Raw genomic sequence first — 13,914 nt, forward strand, 5'->3', positions numbered from 1 at the left:
ACACCGCCTCGGGGCAGCTTTATTCTCTGTCTGGTCCGGAAACCAAGACAACGGTTACATTGAGGACTCTCTGGGAGCAGGGTTCTTCTTTGTGGAGAAGGACACAAGTTTCTCGTGTATCGACTACTAGGGCCTTAACCGCTACCACTCCTCTCCTCGGCTTTCGAGCCTCTCCAGGGGGCGACAGTATTCTCGAAGTTAGACCTTCAGAACGCAAATCATCTGATTTGGATACGGGAAGGAGACAAATGGAAGACAGTCTTTCACACAGCTAGCAGGCATTACGCGTATCTGGTTATGCCATTCCGACTGACCAGCGCACCCGCAGTATTCCAGGCTCTGGTCAATGATGTGCTCTGTGATATGTTGAACCGGTTTGTGTTTGTCTACCTTGACGACATCCTTGTCTTTTCCAGTTCGGTTCAGGAGCATGTTCCTCATGTCCTACAAGTTCTCCAGCGTCTCCTGGAGAACCAGTTGTTTGTCAAAAGGCAGAGTGTGAAATTCATCGCTCCACTATCTCCCTTCTGGGATACGTCATCGCAGCCGAGAACATTCAGATTGATCCAGATTTGATTTGATCGAGACAAGGTAAGACAAAACAAACAAAACTTATAAGATCTCCTAAGCCTGTGTTCACCACAGACCTTATTTTCAGTGTTTATCCAAAAACCTTACAAAAATGGCATTTGTTTCCCCATAGGTTTTGTCCAACAAACCATGGCGAAGTTTTCATACTTCTTGTGTTTCGCCGAGCAGCGCAGAGCTGTTGTGAAGGAATTAGTCAAGGAAGCGGAGTCTCCGGAGTCATGCAGAGGCCAAATTGAGCTCCGTTCCGCATTGATGTGTGCCTCTCAAATTCTTGTATCTATGCGGAAGGCTACATATAGCTCTGCATTGACATGATTGGTTTAAGATAGGTGAGGGTGGGGAGGTCCTGTATAAACACAAACTCACTTCCTTGACAACTTTCTTCACAACAGCTCTGCTCTGTGCTGCTCTGCGAAGCACGAGAAGTATGACACTTTTGTTGGATATAGCTCCGCAGAACTGATCGATTTCCGCTAAAAGGGACAGCTGCAGTCAAAATGTGCTATATTGTAAAAAATCATCTAAGGTTAGGCATTAGGGATAGCAGTATGGTTAAAGTTGGGGTTATTTAAGGTTAGGGTTAGGCATTAGGGTTAGCAGTATGGTTAAAGTGAAATCAGATTTTATGACTGTGGTACAAACCTGTGCCTCTTAAGGGGAAAGTAATCTGAAAGTAATCAGATTACGTTAGAGTTTGGGTAATCCAAAGGTTGTTACTGATTACAATGTTGGACAAGTAACAAGTAACTAACAGATTACATTTAGAAAGTAACTTACCCAACCCTGGATACAGTATATAGGTCTCTCCATGGGTGGGAGATGGACATTTAAGATGATCAGCACTCTCTTTTTATATTACTGACTTGTTGACTGACTGATCCATTCATCCTTCCATCCCTCCTCAGCCTTCCTCTCCTCTGAAGACCCAGTGAGGGTGGAGCTCAGTCTGAGAGCTGTTGAGGGACTGGTTAGGAAGAACACATCTACAGCCAGAGAGGTGAGAGGTCACACAATTCTCTGGGGTCCTGTGTGATCTTAAGTATGCTCCCTATAATTCTTCCATCTCTCTCTATCTTTAAGAGGACCTGAGCTCTAGGACCATGCCTCAGGACTACCTGGCCTGATGACTCCTGGCTGTCCCCAGTCCACCTGGTCGTGCTGCTGCTCCAGTTTGAACTGTTCTTCCTGCGGCTATGGAACCCTGACCTGTTCACCAAACGTGCTACCTTGTCCCAGACCTGCTGTTTTCGACCCGCTCTCTACCTTACCTGTTGTTTCGACCTCAGAAGGCTCAGCTAACTACAAATACTGGTTCGATACAGGGCTGTGCTGCAGCCGGATGCGACCGGGAGACGCATGAGGCGACACACAATTGGCCCAGCTTCATCCGGTTTAGGGGAGGGTTTGGCTGGCTGGGATGACCTTGTCCCATTGTGCTCCAGCAACTCCTGTGGCGGGCCAGGCACATGCATGCTGACACGGTCGCCAGGTGTACTGTATTTCCTCCGACACATTGGTGCGGCTGGCTTCTGGGTTAGTGTGTCAAAAAGCAGTGAGGCTTGGCGGGGTTGTGTTTCGGAGGACGCACGGCTCTCGACCTTCGCCTCTCCCGAGTCCGTACGGGAGTTGCTGCGATGGGACAAGATTGTAACTACCAATTGGAAATCACTAAATTGGGGAGAAAAAGGGGTAAAAAATTAAAGCCAACTGACATTTACTCCTGAGGCACCCTCTACAACCACTGTGATTATTATTTGACCCTGCTGTTCTTCTATGAACGTTTGAACATCTTGAAGAACGATCTGGCCTTAATGGCCATGTACTCTTATAAAATCCACCAGGCACAATCAGAAGGGGACTGCCCCCCCCTCATAGCCTGGTTCCTCTCTAGGTTTCTTCCTAGGTTGCTGCCTTTATAGGGAGTTTTTTCTAGCCACTGTGCTTCTACATCAGCATTGCTTGCTGTTTGGGGTTTTAGGCTGGGTTTCTGTATAGCACTTTGTGACATCTACTGATGTAAAAAGGGCTTTATGAATACATTTGATTTGAGGCCGTAGATTTCATTTTATTTCACCTTTATTTAACCAGGTAGGCCAGTTGAAAACAAGTTCTCATTTACAACTGCAACCTGGCCAAGATAAAGTAAAGCAGTTTGATACATACAACAACACAGTTACACATGGAATAAACAAACATACAGTCAATAATACAGTAGATACTTCGAGTGTTTTATATAATATGACTAAATGTGTTTCTGTGTTGCAGGGGCAGTCAAGAAATGGAACAGCAAGGCCACAGAACATGGTGTTGAATTATAACTTGAAATGTACTTATTCATGTTAACATATTAGAACTAGAGGAAATCTACTGAGTGAGAAAGAGGGTGCAGAAAGTTTACATTCTGTTAAAACATTATATTAAATCTGTGGGAGACCACTTGAAGCCCCTGGTAGAGCTGAGGGTGGTGTTTACCACTCCACCACGCCTTCAGCAGGCTGGAAAAGTGGGATTGATCTGTTTGATCCATTTGTTTGTTTCAGTTTTCAGTAGTTGAATCCTTTGACGTATTGTTGATTTAAAAAAAAAAAAGTTCAACAAAAATGTACTGGATTGGTTGAAAACTGATACTAAGATGGATCAAGATATGTGTTGATTTTGGTTTTTGGTTTTGCAAGAGTCTGATGATTGGTTAGTCATTGGGTTCATTTGTTTTGCAATATGTTCAAATTTACAATGCACATTTCAGACATGGATGAACACAATGCTCTTCAAGCGTAATAAAAAACTATGAAAATAAAAACGGAAACATTTACCACACAACAAACATAAGAGGATAAAAAACTAAAGAATAACAAACTGAAAGACTAATGAGCATTCTAAGGAAATGACATTGATTAAAATAGTAAGAATAGGATGTAATATCCAACCAAAAATATACGTTTGTTTTACTACATTGTGCCAATAAAACTCAGTTAGTCTCATAAATTATTGTGATTACTAAATGTTACATTACATTGAAATATTATGAAAATATAAAAACCGAATGTACACCCCTTTGTTAATATGTATTGGCAATAATTCACTTAATGGTGAGGCATGGAATAATAAAATATGTATCTTTTGTCAGGCTGGATGTTTGAAATATGAGGTGATTTGAGTCATGCTTCTTCAGTAGTGGAATAAAGACAATTAGCAGTTGAATGTTGTAAAGAAATACTGGAGTGTTGTAGGATTGTTAATAAAACTGTTCATTGTTAATAAAACTGTTCTTGTTAATAAAATTGTTAATCAGTTAGTCCAAGTTCATTTTTTTTATACTGCATCCATATGCATAGAATGCAAGTACGTTGAAATTGAGTTGCTTTGAAGTCATTGACCTGAAAAATAAGTATTTTCAACAACCGAACGTAGATTGGACGTCGGGCTTATTATTTTCAACGTCTTTTCAACAACATTTTCCTAGGTGGGATAGCCCAATGTCAAAACAGTTTTAACTTGTCCAAATCAATAACCAATATGCAGAAATGGTTTGTGATATATTGAAAACCTAAACATAAAATGTACTATCTACACAAACACAATAGTAATCATATTACTTATATTTTTTTAAACGAGCACCTTATACATTGCACAAGGACCAAAAACACTGTTGTTTTGACAAGTAGCAATAAATCACTGATATCAAGTAGGGGAGAAATCAGGTTGTACGTGCTGTTGAAACTAACAACTAAAACAAACACATGGACATGGGAGATATCTTTTACCTCACTGGTTAGAGGACAACCTGCAGAAGACAGTAAGCTACATTTTAAAGTGTTGCAGTTTGATTCAAGTAGGTCGCAAACGCGGGAAGTGAAACACAACACTTCATTTGTGTTTATGTTAATCACATAAATAGTACTCTTCCATTTCAGAGCCTGTATTTTTCCAATGAGGGTAATATCCATATCATGCTGAAATCAATAGAACAGGGGACAAACGTTTAGGGTTCCACATTGTGACATCATTAAAATACTCCTACTACAATGTTAAAACATTCTACATTATTTCATTGATATCATGTAACAACTCGTTCATGCATGTATTTTCTGATGTTTAATCAGAGCTCTTTTACCAGCATAATTCTTGCCACAGCAATCACAGCTATAAGATTTCTCTCCTGTGTGTGTTTCCTGGTGGGCTATCAGGATATTTGGCTGAGTAAACCTCTTCCCACATTGATCACAGCTATAAGGTTTCTCTCCTGTGTGTGTTCTCTGGTGTGATATCATGTTGCTTGAGTGAGTAAAACTCCTCCCACATTGATCACAGCTATAAGGCTTCTCTCCTTTGTGTGTTTTCTGGTGTGATTTTAAATATTGGGACGAAACAAAACTCTTTCCACAGTCAGAGCAGTGGTACGGTTTATCTCCTGTGTGTGTTCTCTTGTGTATAGTCAGCTGGCTAGATGAAGTAAAACTCTTCCCGCATTGATCACAGCAATAAGGTTTCTCTCCAGTGTGCGTTCTCAAATGTACCATCAGGTTGCTTGAGTGACTAAATCTCTTCCCACATTGATCACAGCTATAAGGCTTCTCTCCTGTGTGTGTTTTCTGGTGTGATTTTAAATATTGTGACGAAACAAAACACTTCCCACAGTCAGAGCAGTGGAAAGGTTTCGCTATTGTGTGTGTTCTCTTGTGTGATTTTAAATATTGGGAAGAAACAAAACTTGTTCCACAGTCAGCGCAGTGGTAAGGTTTCTCTCCTGTGTGTATTCTCTGGTGTATAGTCAGCTGGCTAGATGTAGTAAAACTCTTCCCACACCGATCACAGCTATATGGTTTCTCTCCTGTATGGATTCTCTGATGTCTTTTAAGGTCTGTTGAAGAGGTGAATCTCTTCCCACAGTCAGAGCAGTGGTGAGATTTCTTCCTTGTGGGTTTCTGCTGGTGTTTCTTGAGGTGTTCTGATCTGGAGAGACTCTTCTCTGCCTCGTCAGCACCATGAGGTTGTTGAGGCTCTCCAGAGGATCCACGATAGTCAAGTCTCTCTCCTGTGTGAACAACAAAGTCAGACAGACGGTTAAAGGCCCACAACAGCAGAAATCCACTGTTTATATGAGCTAAAAGGTGATGCCCATGATTTTTATGATTGTAATGAATGTTTAAAAGCTTTTACAAACTTTGACTATTGTCTTAATAACACAGTCAAGTGAGCAAAAACACTCATATTTAGTCTTACAATCATCCACTTTACAGTAGTAAAGTGGATGATTGTAGAAATAAGTTAATACAGTGGTTGAAACCCTAAGCAGATTCTTGGTCACCAATATGCAGTACATCTGTTATCTAGTTGCAGTACATCTGTTATCTAGTTGCAGTACATCTGTTATCTAGTTGCAGTATATCTGCGTGGGCAGAAATGGTGAGCAAAGATCTTCGTTTTTCACAATGTATTCCGAATATTTCTACACATTATCAGAGCAAGATCATGTTCAAGCAACAATCAAGACAACAATTGTAAGCCTATGAGAACCCCAAAAAGTAATAACCTGGTAAATCTAGAGTGTTGAATGGTCCCAGATGGTGAACAGCAGTTTATTTAGAAGCCAGACATTTAATTCACAGACAGTGATAATGTCATCTGAAATAATAATTCACAGACAGTGATGATGTCATCTCACGGTGATTTACAGTTTGTTGCCAAAACAAACAGCAGGAATTTAAACAGCCACAAGCCCGGGGCTAACTGAGGCCGCATCACGTGATCCAAAGTAAACAGGCTAGTAAACAAACGTCTAACGCCCATCCAACAGACTGTCGACCAATCATGTTCAGGTTGTCACGCTGCGTCACGTGATTGCTAAGCTAATCGTCAGAAAATCCCTTATAAAAGTCAGGGCTTGAGTCGAGAACGCTGCCTTTTTTCCTCAAAAGTACAGTACCAGTCAAAAGTTTGAACACACCTACCTACTCATTCAAGTGTTTTTCTTTATATTTACTGTTTTCTACATCGTAGAATAATAGTGAAGACATCAAAACTATGAAATAACACATATGGAATCATGTAGTAACCAAAAAAGTGTTAACCTCTCTCGGGTATGTGGGACGAAATCGTCCCACCCTATTCAACAGCCAGTGAGAAATCAGAGCGCCAAATTTAAAGTTCTCAAACATAGGACTATTTTACACCATTTTATAGATACACTTCTCCTGAATCGAACCACGTTGTCCGATTTCCAAAATGCTTTACAGCGAAAGCAAAACATTAGATTATGTTAGGAGAGTACATCGACACAATAACCACACAGTCATTTTCTAAGCAAATAGCATTCATCACAAATACCCAAAACACAGCTAAATGAAGCACTAACCTTTGACGTTCATCATCAGATGACACTCCTAGGACCCCATGTTATACAATACATGCATTTTTTTTGTTCGATAAAGTTCATATTTATATCTAAAAACAGCATTTTACATCGGCGCGTGACGTTCAGAAAATATTTTCCCTCAAATACTGCCGGTGAATGAGCGCCACAATTTACAAAAATACTTGTCATAAACGTTGATACAAAATGAAACTGTCATTCAAAGAATTATAGATGAACATCTCCTTTATGCTAACGCTATGAAAGATTTCAAAAAAGCTTCACGAGGAAAGCACTCTTTGCAATAATCTGAGTACTGAGCTCAGAAAAATACACTAGGCTATACAGATAGCCGCCATCTTGGAGTCATCTAAAATCCTAATTTGCATTAGAAATATTCCCTTACCTTTGATGATCTCCAACAGAAGGCACTTCCAGAAATCCCAGGTCCACAACAAATGTTGTTTTGTTCGATAAAGTCCATAATTTATGTCCAAATAACTCCTTGTTGTTCGCGCATTCAGTAAGCTACTTCAAATGTAGAAAGTGTACGGACGATGTCGCGACGAAAAGTAAAAAAAAGTTGTATTTACGTTCGTTCAAACATGTCAAACGTTGTAAAACATCAATCTTTAGGGCCTTCAGAACGTGAAGATTCAGTAATATTTCAACCGGACGGTTCCTGTGTCTTGAAAAAGGTTCTGGAACGGGAGGATCCATCCTCATGAATGCGCGCCAAGAAGTGATGTCATTCTCTGGGTGACAAACTTCCCAGGCTTCTCATTCGGTGTCTGTTCAAACAACTTTCTAAAGACTGTTGACATCTAGTGGAAGCCTTAGGAAGTGCAAAATGAACCCTAACTCACCGTGTGTTCGATTGGCAATGACTTGAAAGGACTACAAGCATCAGAATTCTCACTTCCTGCTTAGATTTTTCTCAGGATTTTGCTTGCCATATGAGTTATGTTATACTCACAGACATCATTCAAACAGTTTTAGAAACTTCAGAGTGTTTTCTATCCAAATCTACTAATAATATGCATATTCCAGTTCCTGGGCCCGAGCAGTAGGCCGTTTAATTTGGGTATGTTTTTCATCCGGCCGTGAAAATACTGCCCCCTACCCTAGTGAAGTTAAACAAAACAACATTTATTTTATAGTTTAGATTCTTCAAAGTAGCCACCCTTTGCCTTGATGACAGCTTTGCATTCTGTCATCCAGCTTCACGAGGAAGTCACTTCCTAGCCATGCTGTTAAGTGTGCATTGAATTCTAAATAAATCTCCAACAGTGTCACAAGCAAAGCACCCCCACTCCATCACACCTCCTCCTCCATGCTTCACAGTGGGAACCACACATGCGGAGATCATCCATTCACCTACTCTGCATCTCACAAAGACACAACGGTTGGAACCAAAAATCTCAAATTTGGACTCATCAGACCAAAGGACAGATTTTCACCGGTCTAATGTCCATTGCTCGTGTTTCTTGGCCAAAGTAAGTCTCTTCTTCTTGTTATTGATGTCCTTTAGTAGCGGTTTCTTTGCAGCAATTCGACCATGAAGGCCTGATTTCACGCAGTCTCCTTTGAACAGTTGATGTTGAGAGTTCAAGTATGTTACTTGAACTCTGTGAAAAATGTATTTGGGCTGCAATCTGAGGTGCAGTTATTTGCCCATTTCTGAGGCTGATAACGCTAATGAACTTATCCTCTGCAGCAGAGGTAACTCTGGGTCTTCCTTTCCTGTGGCAGTCCTCATGAGAGCCAGTTTCATCGTAGCGCCTGATGGTTTTTGCGACTGTACTTGAAGAAACTTACAAAGTTTTGAAATTTTCCAGATTGACTGAACTTCATGTCTTAAAGTAATGATGGACTGTCGTTTCTCTTTGCTTATTTGAGCTGTTCTTGCCATAATATGGACTTGGTCGTTTACAAAATAGGGCTATACCACCCCTACCTTTTCACAACACAACTGATAGGCTCAAACACATTAAGAAGGAAAGAAATTCCACAAATGAACTTAACAAGGAACACCTGTTAATTGAAATTCATTCCAGGTGACTACCTCATGAAGCTGGTTGAGAGAAAGCCAAGAGTGTGCAAAGCTGTCATCAAGGCAAAGGGTGGCTATTTGAAGAATCTCAAATCTAAAATAAATGTTGGTTTGTTTAAGACTTTTTTGGTTACTACATGATTCCATATGTGTTATTTCATAGTTTTGATGTCTTCACTATTATTCTACAATGTAGAAAATTGTCAAAATAAAGAAAAAGCCTTGAATGAGTAGGAGCGTCCAAACTTTTGACTGGTGCTGATTTATAAAGCCAGGCATATTCAACAGTTAAGCTATTGATTATAGACCTAATTAAGTTGCGGTTTGCTCTCTCCTCAATTTTCTTAGACAATTAAGCTAAGACCAATTTATCCCTAAGGTGTTCGATGGGGTTGAGGTCAGGGCTCTGTGCAGGCAAGTAAAGTTCTTCCACACCAATCTCGACAAACAATTTCTGTTTGGACTTCGCTTTATGCCTGCGGCTATGGGACCCTGACCTGTTCACCGGACGTGCTTGTTGCACCCTCGACAACTACTATGATTATTATTATTTGACCATGCTGGTCATTTATGAACATTTTAACATTTTAACATCTTGACCATGTTCTGTTATAATATCCACCCTGCACAGCCAGAAGAGGACTGGCCACCCCTCATAGGTTTCTTCCTAGGTTTTTGGCCTTTCTAGGGAGTTTTTCCTAGGGAGTTTTTCCTAGCCACCGTGCTTCTTTCACATGCTTTGCTTGCTGTTTGGGGTTTTAGGCTGGGTTTCTGTACAGCACTTTGAGATATCAGCTGATGTACGAAGGGCTATATAAAAATACATTTGATTTGATTTATGCACAGGGGCATTGTCATGCTGCAACAGTTAAGAGCCTTCCACAAACTGTTGCCACAGTGACAGGCAGAGGCAGACAGGTAGAAAACAGACAGACAGAGGGACATTGTCGTGCTGCAACAGGAAAGAGCCAAACTATTCCCCAAACTGTTGGAAGCACAGAATATTCTAGAATGTCATTGTATGATGTAGTGTTAAAATTTCCCTTCACTGGAACTAAGGTGCCCGAACCATGAAAAAACAGCCCCAGATTATTATTTCTCTTCCACCAAACTTTACAGTTGGCACTATGCATTCAGACAGGTAGTGTTCTCCGGGCATCCGCTAAACCCAGATTCATCCGTCGGACTGCCAGATGGTGAAGTTGGATTCATCGCTCCAGAGAACATGTGTTTCCACTGCTCCAGAGTCCCATGGCGGCGAGCTTTACACCAAGCCAACGTTTGGCATTGCGCATGGTGATCTTAGATAGAGGTCGACCGATTAATTAAGGCCGATTTCAAGTTTTCATAACAATCGGTAATAGGTATTTTTGGCCACCGATTTGCCATTTTTTTGTACACCTTTATTTAACTAGGCAAGTCAGATTAAGAACACATTCTTATTTTCAATGACGGCCTAGGAACGGGGGTTAACTGCCTTGTCCAGGGGGGATTCGGGGATTCGTTTTTGCAACTTTCCGGTTACTAGTCCAACGCTCTAAACACCTGCCTTACATTACACTCCACGAGGAGCCTGCATGGCAGGCTGACTACCTGTTACACGAGGGCAGCAAGAAGCCAAAGTAAGTTTCTAGCTAGCATTAAACTTATCTTATAAAAAACTATCAATCTTAACATAATCACTAGTTAACTACACATGGTTGATGATATTACTAGTTTATCTAACGTGTCCTGCGTTGCATATAATCAATGCGGTGCCTGTTAATTTCTCATTGAATCACAGCCCACTTCGACAAACGGGTGATGATTTAACAAGCGCATTTGCGAAAAATGCACTGTCGTTGCACCAATGTACCTAACCATAAACATCAATGCCTTTCTTTAAAATCAATACACAAGTATATATTTTTAAACCTGCATATTTAGTTAATATTGCCTGCTAACATGAAATTGTGTCACTTCTCTTGCGTTCATTGCACGCAGTCAGGGTATATGCAACAGTTTGGGCCGCCTGGCTCGTTGCGAACTAATTTGCCTGAATTTTACGTAATTATGACATAACATTGAAGGTTGTGCAATGTAACAGGAATATTTAGACTTAGGGATGCCACACGTTAGGTAAAATACAGAACGGTTCCGTATTTCACTGAAAGAAAAAACGAGATGATAGTTTCCGGATTCGACCATATTAATGACCTAAGGCTCGTATTTCTGTGTGTTTATTATATTATAATTAAGTATATGATTTGATAGAGCAGTCTGACTGAGCGGTGGTAGGCACCAGCAGGCTCATAAGCATTCATTCAAACAGCACTTTTGTGCGTTTTTCCAGCAGCTCTTCGCTGTGCTTCAAGCATTGCGCTGTTTATGACTTCAAGAATATCAACTATAATTTAATATAATTTGTGGAACGTTCCACATTTACATTTACGTCATTTACCAGACGCTCTTATTCAGAGCAACTTACAAATTGGTGCATTCACCTTATGATATTCTTCTCCAACACTTTGTTTTGCATTATTTAAACCAAATTGAACATGTTTCATTATTTATTTGAGGCTAAATTGATTTTATTGATGTATTATATTAAGTTAAAATAAGTGTTCATTCAGTATTGTTGTAATTGTCATTATTACAAATAAATAAATTAAATAAATGAAAAAAAATATCAGCCGATTAATCGGTAGCGGCTTTTTTTGGCCCCCCAATAATCGGTATCGGCGTTGAAAAAAATGTATAATCGGTCGACCTCTAGGCTTGTGTGCGACTGCTGGGCCATGGAAACCCATTTCATGAAGCTCCCGACGAACAGTTCTTGTGCTGACATTGCATCCAGAGGCAGCTTGGAATGTGCTCAGCACTCGGCGGTCCCGTCCTGTGAGCTTGTGTGGCCCACTACTTTGCGGCTGAGCCGTTGTTGCTCCTAGAGGTTTCCACTTCACAATAACAGCACTTACAGTTAACTGGGGAAGCTCTAGCAGGGCAGAAATTTGACGAACTGACTTGTTGGAAAGGTGGCATCCTATGATGGTGCTACGTTTAAAGTAAGAGCTCTTCAGTAAGGCCATTCTACTGCCAATGTTTGTCTACGGAAATTGCACTCTTGTGCTCAATTGTGCTCAATTTTATACACCAGTCAGCAACGGATGTGGCTGAAATAGCTGAACCCACTAATTTGAAGGGGTGTCCACAAAATGTTGTATATATAGCGTATTTACGACTGCTCCACAAAAATAAATCACAGTCAACAAAACTGCCTATCGACAGAACAATCGACCAGTCGACTACGGTCAGCCCTAAAACAATTGGCTGAATGTTATACAATGACTTATCAACAGCTCTAACAATTTGACCGCCACAGGAAATCATCACTGGCAGTTATAGAAAGACACATTTACTATATAACCATTTATATTCTTCAAGAATCACTTATAAATGCCTCAAATGTATTTCCCTATCAGAAACCAAAACATAAGCTTGTATAACGCCACTGTTTATAAACAAACATGGTATAGCTTCAAAACCATGTTAAAACTATCATTTTAACCTTATGGATGGCAAGTCCTTGTATTCATAGTGTAGTGAATTCAGGGGGTAGCCCTGAGCTGAACTCAAACCTGGGTCCAGTGACTGTCAAGCCAACACCTTATAACTGTTACGCCAAGATGTCTGAACTTCTTGACGAGGTCGCTAGGTTTGGGGTTAAGGTTTCTAAAATAGCTTTCTCTATGAATTTGAGAGTGGTTACATTTCTCCAAGCCCCATCCCTCAGCTGTTTACCAAACCAAGTCTCTGGGCAGCCATTTTGTTGCTGTTTAAATCCTAGGTTGTCCCTTTAAAAAAGCCACATCAATCAATCAACCAATCTGCAGTTCAAACAATAACAAAGCGTCACTTTGCCACTGTTTAGGTAATAAGATGATGGATGGGGCTGGAGAAATGTAACTACTCTCAAATTCATAGACAGACCTATGGACGCAAGGACTGACCATCCATGATATCAACATTATAGTTTTAACCATGTTGAGGCTATACAGTGTTGATTTACATTGTTTCTAAACATTGGAGTAAAAAAAGCTTATTTGGGGATCTGATGGGGTACAACAGTTGAACTAAGCTCATGAGGCATGTGTTATATTCTTCATGAATCAATAGCTATATATAAATAATTTAAAAGTCACAATATGGACGTAGCAACTGCAGATTTCCCCTTTAACACCAAACATCAGTTCAACAACTGCAGAGTTTGTGCCTCTGTATTTAAGACAGTACTTACTAGTGTTAATCAGGGACCGGTTTCTCAAAACCATCTTACAGCTAAGTTCATCATTAGAACCACTGGATGCCTTTAGATGCCTTTGGGAAACCGGGCTCAGATATCCAGTTTCCTCCTCCCTCCTCCTTTTTCGATGTGACAGTCATCTCCCCCTCCTCCTCTTTCACTCCAAAAACAGCATCCTCCTCTGCCTCTTCTTTTACTGTGACATCCTCCTCCTCCTCCTCTTTCACTCTGAACGCGTCTTCCTCTTCTTTAACGGAAACGTATTTCTCTTCTTCTTTCACTGTAACAGCTTCACCCTCTACTTGTTTTTGTATTGTAACAGCCTCCTCTTCCTCCTCCTCTTTGACGAGAGCTTCTTTCTCCGTGCAGCAGACCTCTTCTTTAGAAGGAGGAGAGTAGCTTAGTGAGCTCATGGTCGGAGATGTTAGTTAGCTAGGCTAATGCTAACTTAACCAGCCCGCTAGCTGACTAATAACAACAACAATGTAAATATGAAATTAAACCGGATAAATAAGTAGACGACATAAGTGGGTTTAAAACACAGTGGCTAATATACACGAAAGCGTCTAAAGAGCTTTATTGTTTCCGCTATTTTGTCTAGCAAGCTACCGAGGTGGCTGACGAACTGTTGTTGCT

At 40.6% G+C, this 13,914-nt stretch overlaps 1 protein-coding gene across 1 annotated transcript; it reads right to left on the bottom strand.

Moving 5' to 3' along the window:
- Positions 1-2,644: 2,644 nt before the first annotated feature.
- On the bottom strand, positions 2,645-13,404 carry LOC106593224 (uncharacterized). The gene is made up of 2 exons (XM_082967938.1): positions 13,273-13,404; positions 2,645-5,626 (listed from the first exon to the last, which is right to left on the bottom strand). Exons 1-2 carry the CDS (start codon positions 13,304-13,306, stop codon positions 4,665-4,667), a joined length of 996 nt encoding a protein of 331 aa, XP_082824064.1. The 5' UTR covers positions 13,307-13,404; the 3' UTR covers positions 2,645-4,664.
- Positions 13,405-13,914: the final 510 nt, after the last annotated feature.

This window comes from Salmo salar, chromosome 02 (assembly GCF_965601325.2).
Source record: "Salmo salar chromosome 02, fSalSal1, whole genome shotgun sequence".
Classification (NCBI taxonomy): domain Eukaryota; kingdom Metazoa; phylum Chordata; class Actinopteri; order Salmoniformes; family Salmonidae; genus Salmo; species Salmo salar.

Excerpts from the sequence above, each read along its gene's own strand:
- LOC106593224 (XM_082967938.1), bottom strand. The coding sequence starts at position 13,306 with ATGGTTTTGAGAAACCGGTCCCTGATTAACACTA. Across the intron at positions 5,627-13,272 it reads CCGGTCCCTGATTAACACTA|GAGAGAGACTTGACTATCGT; the intron begins GTAAGTACTGTC and ends TTGTTCACACAG.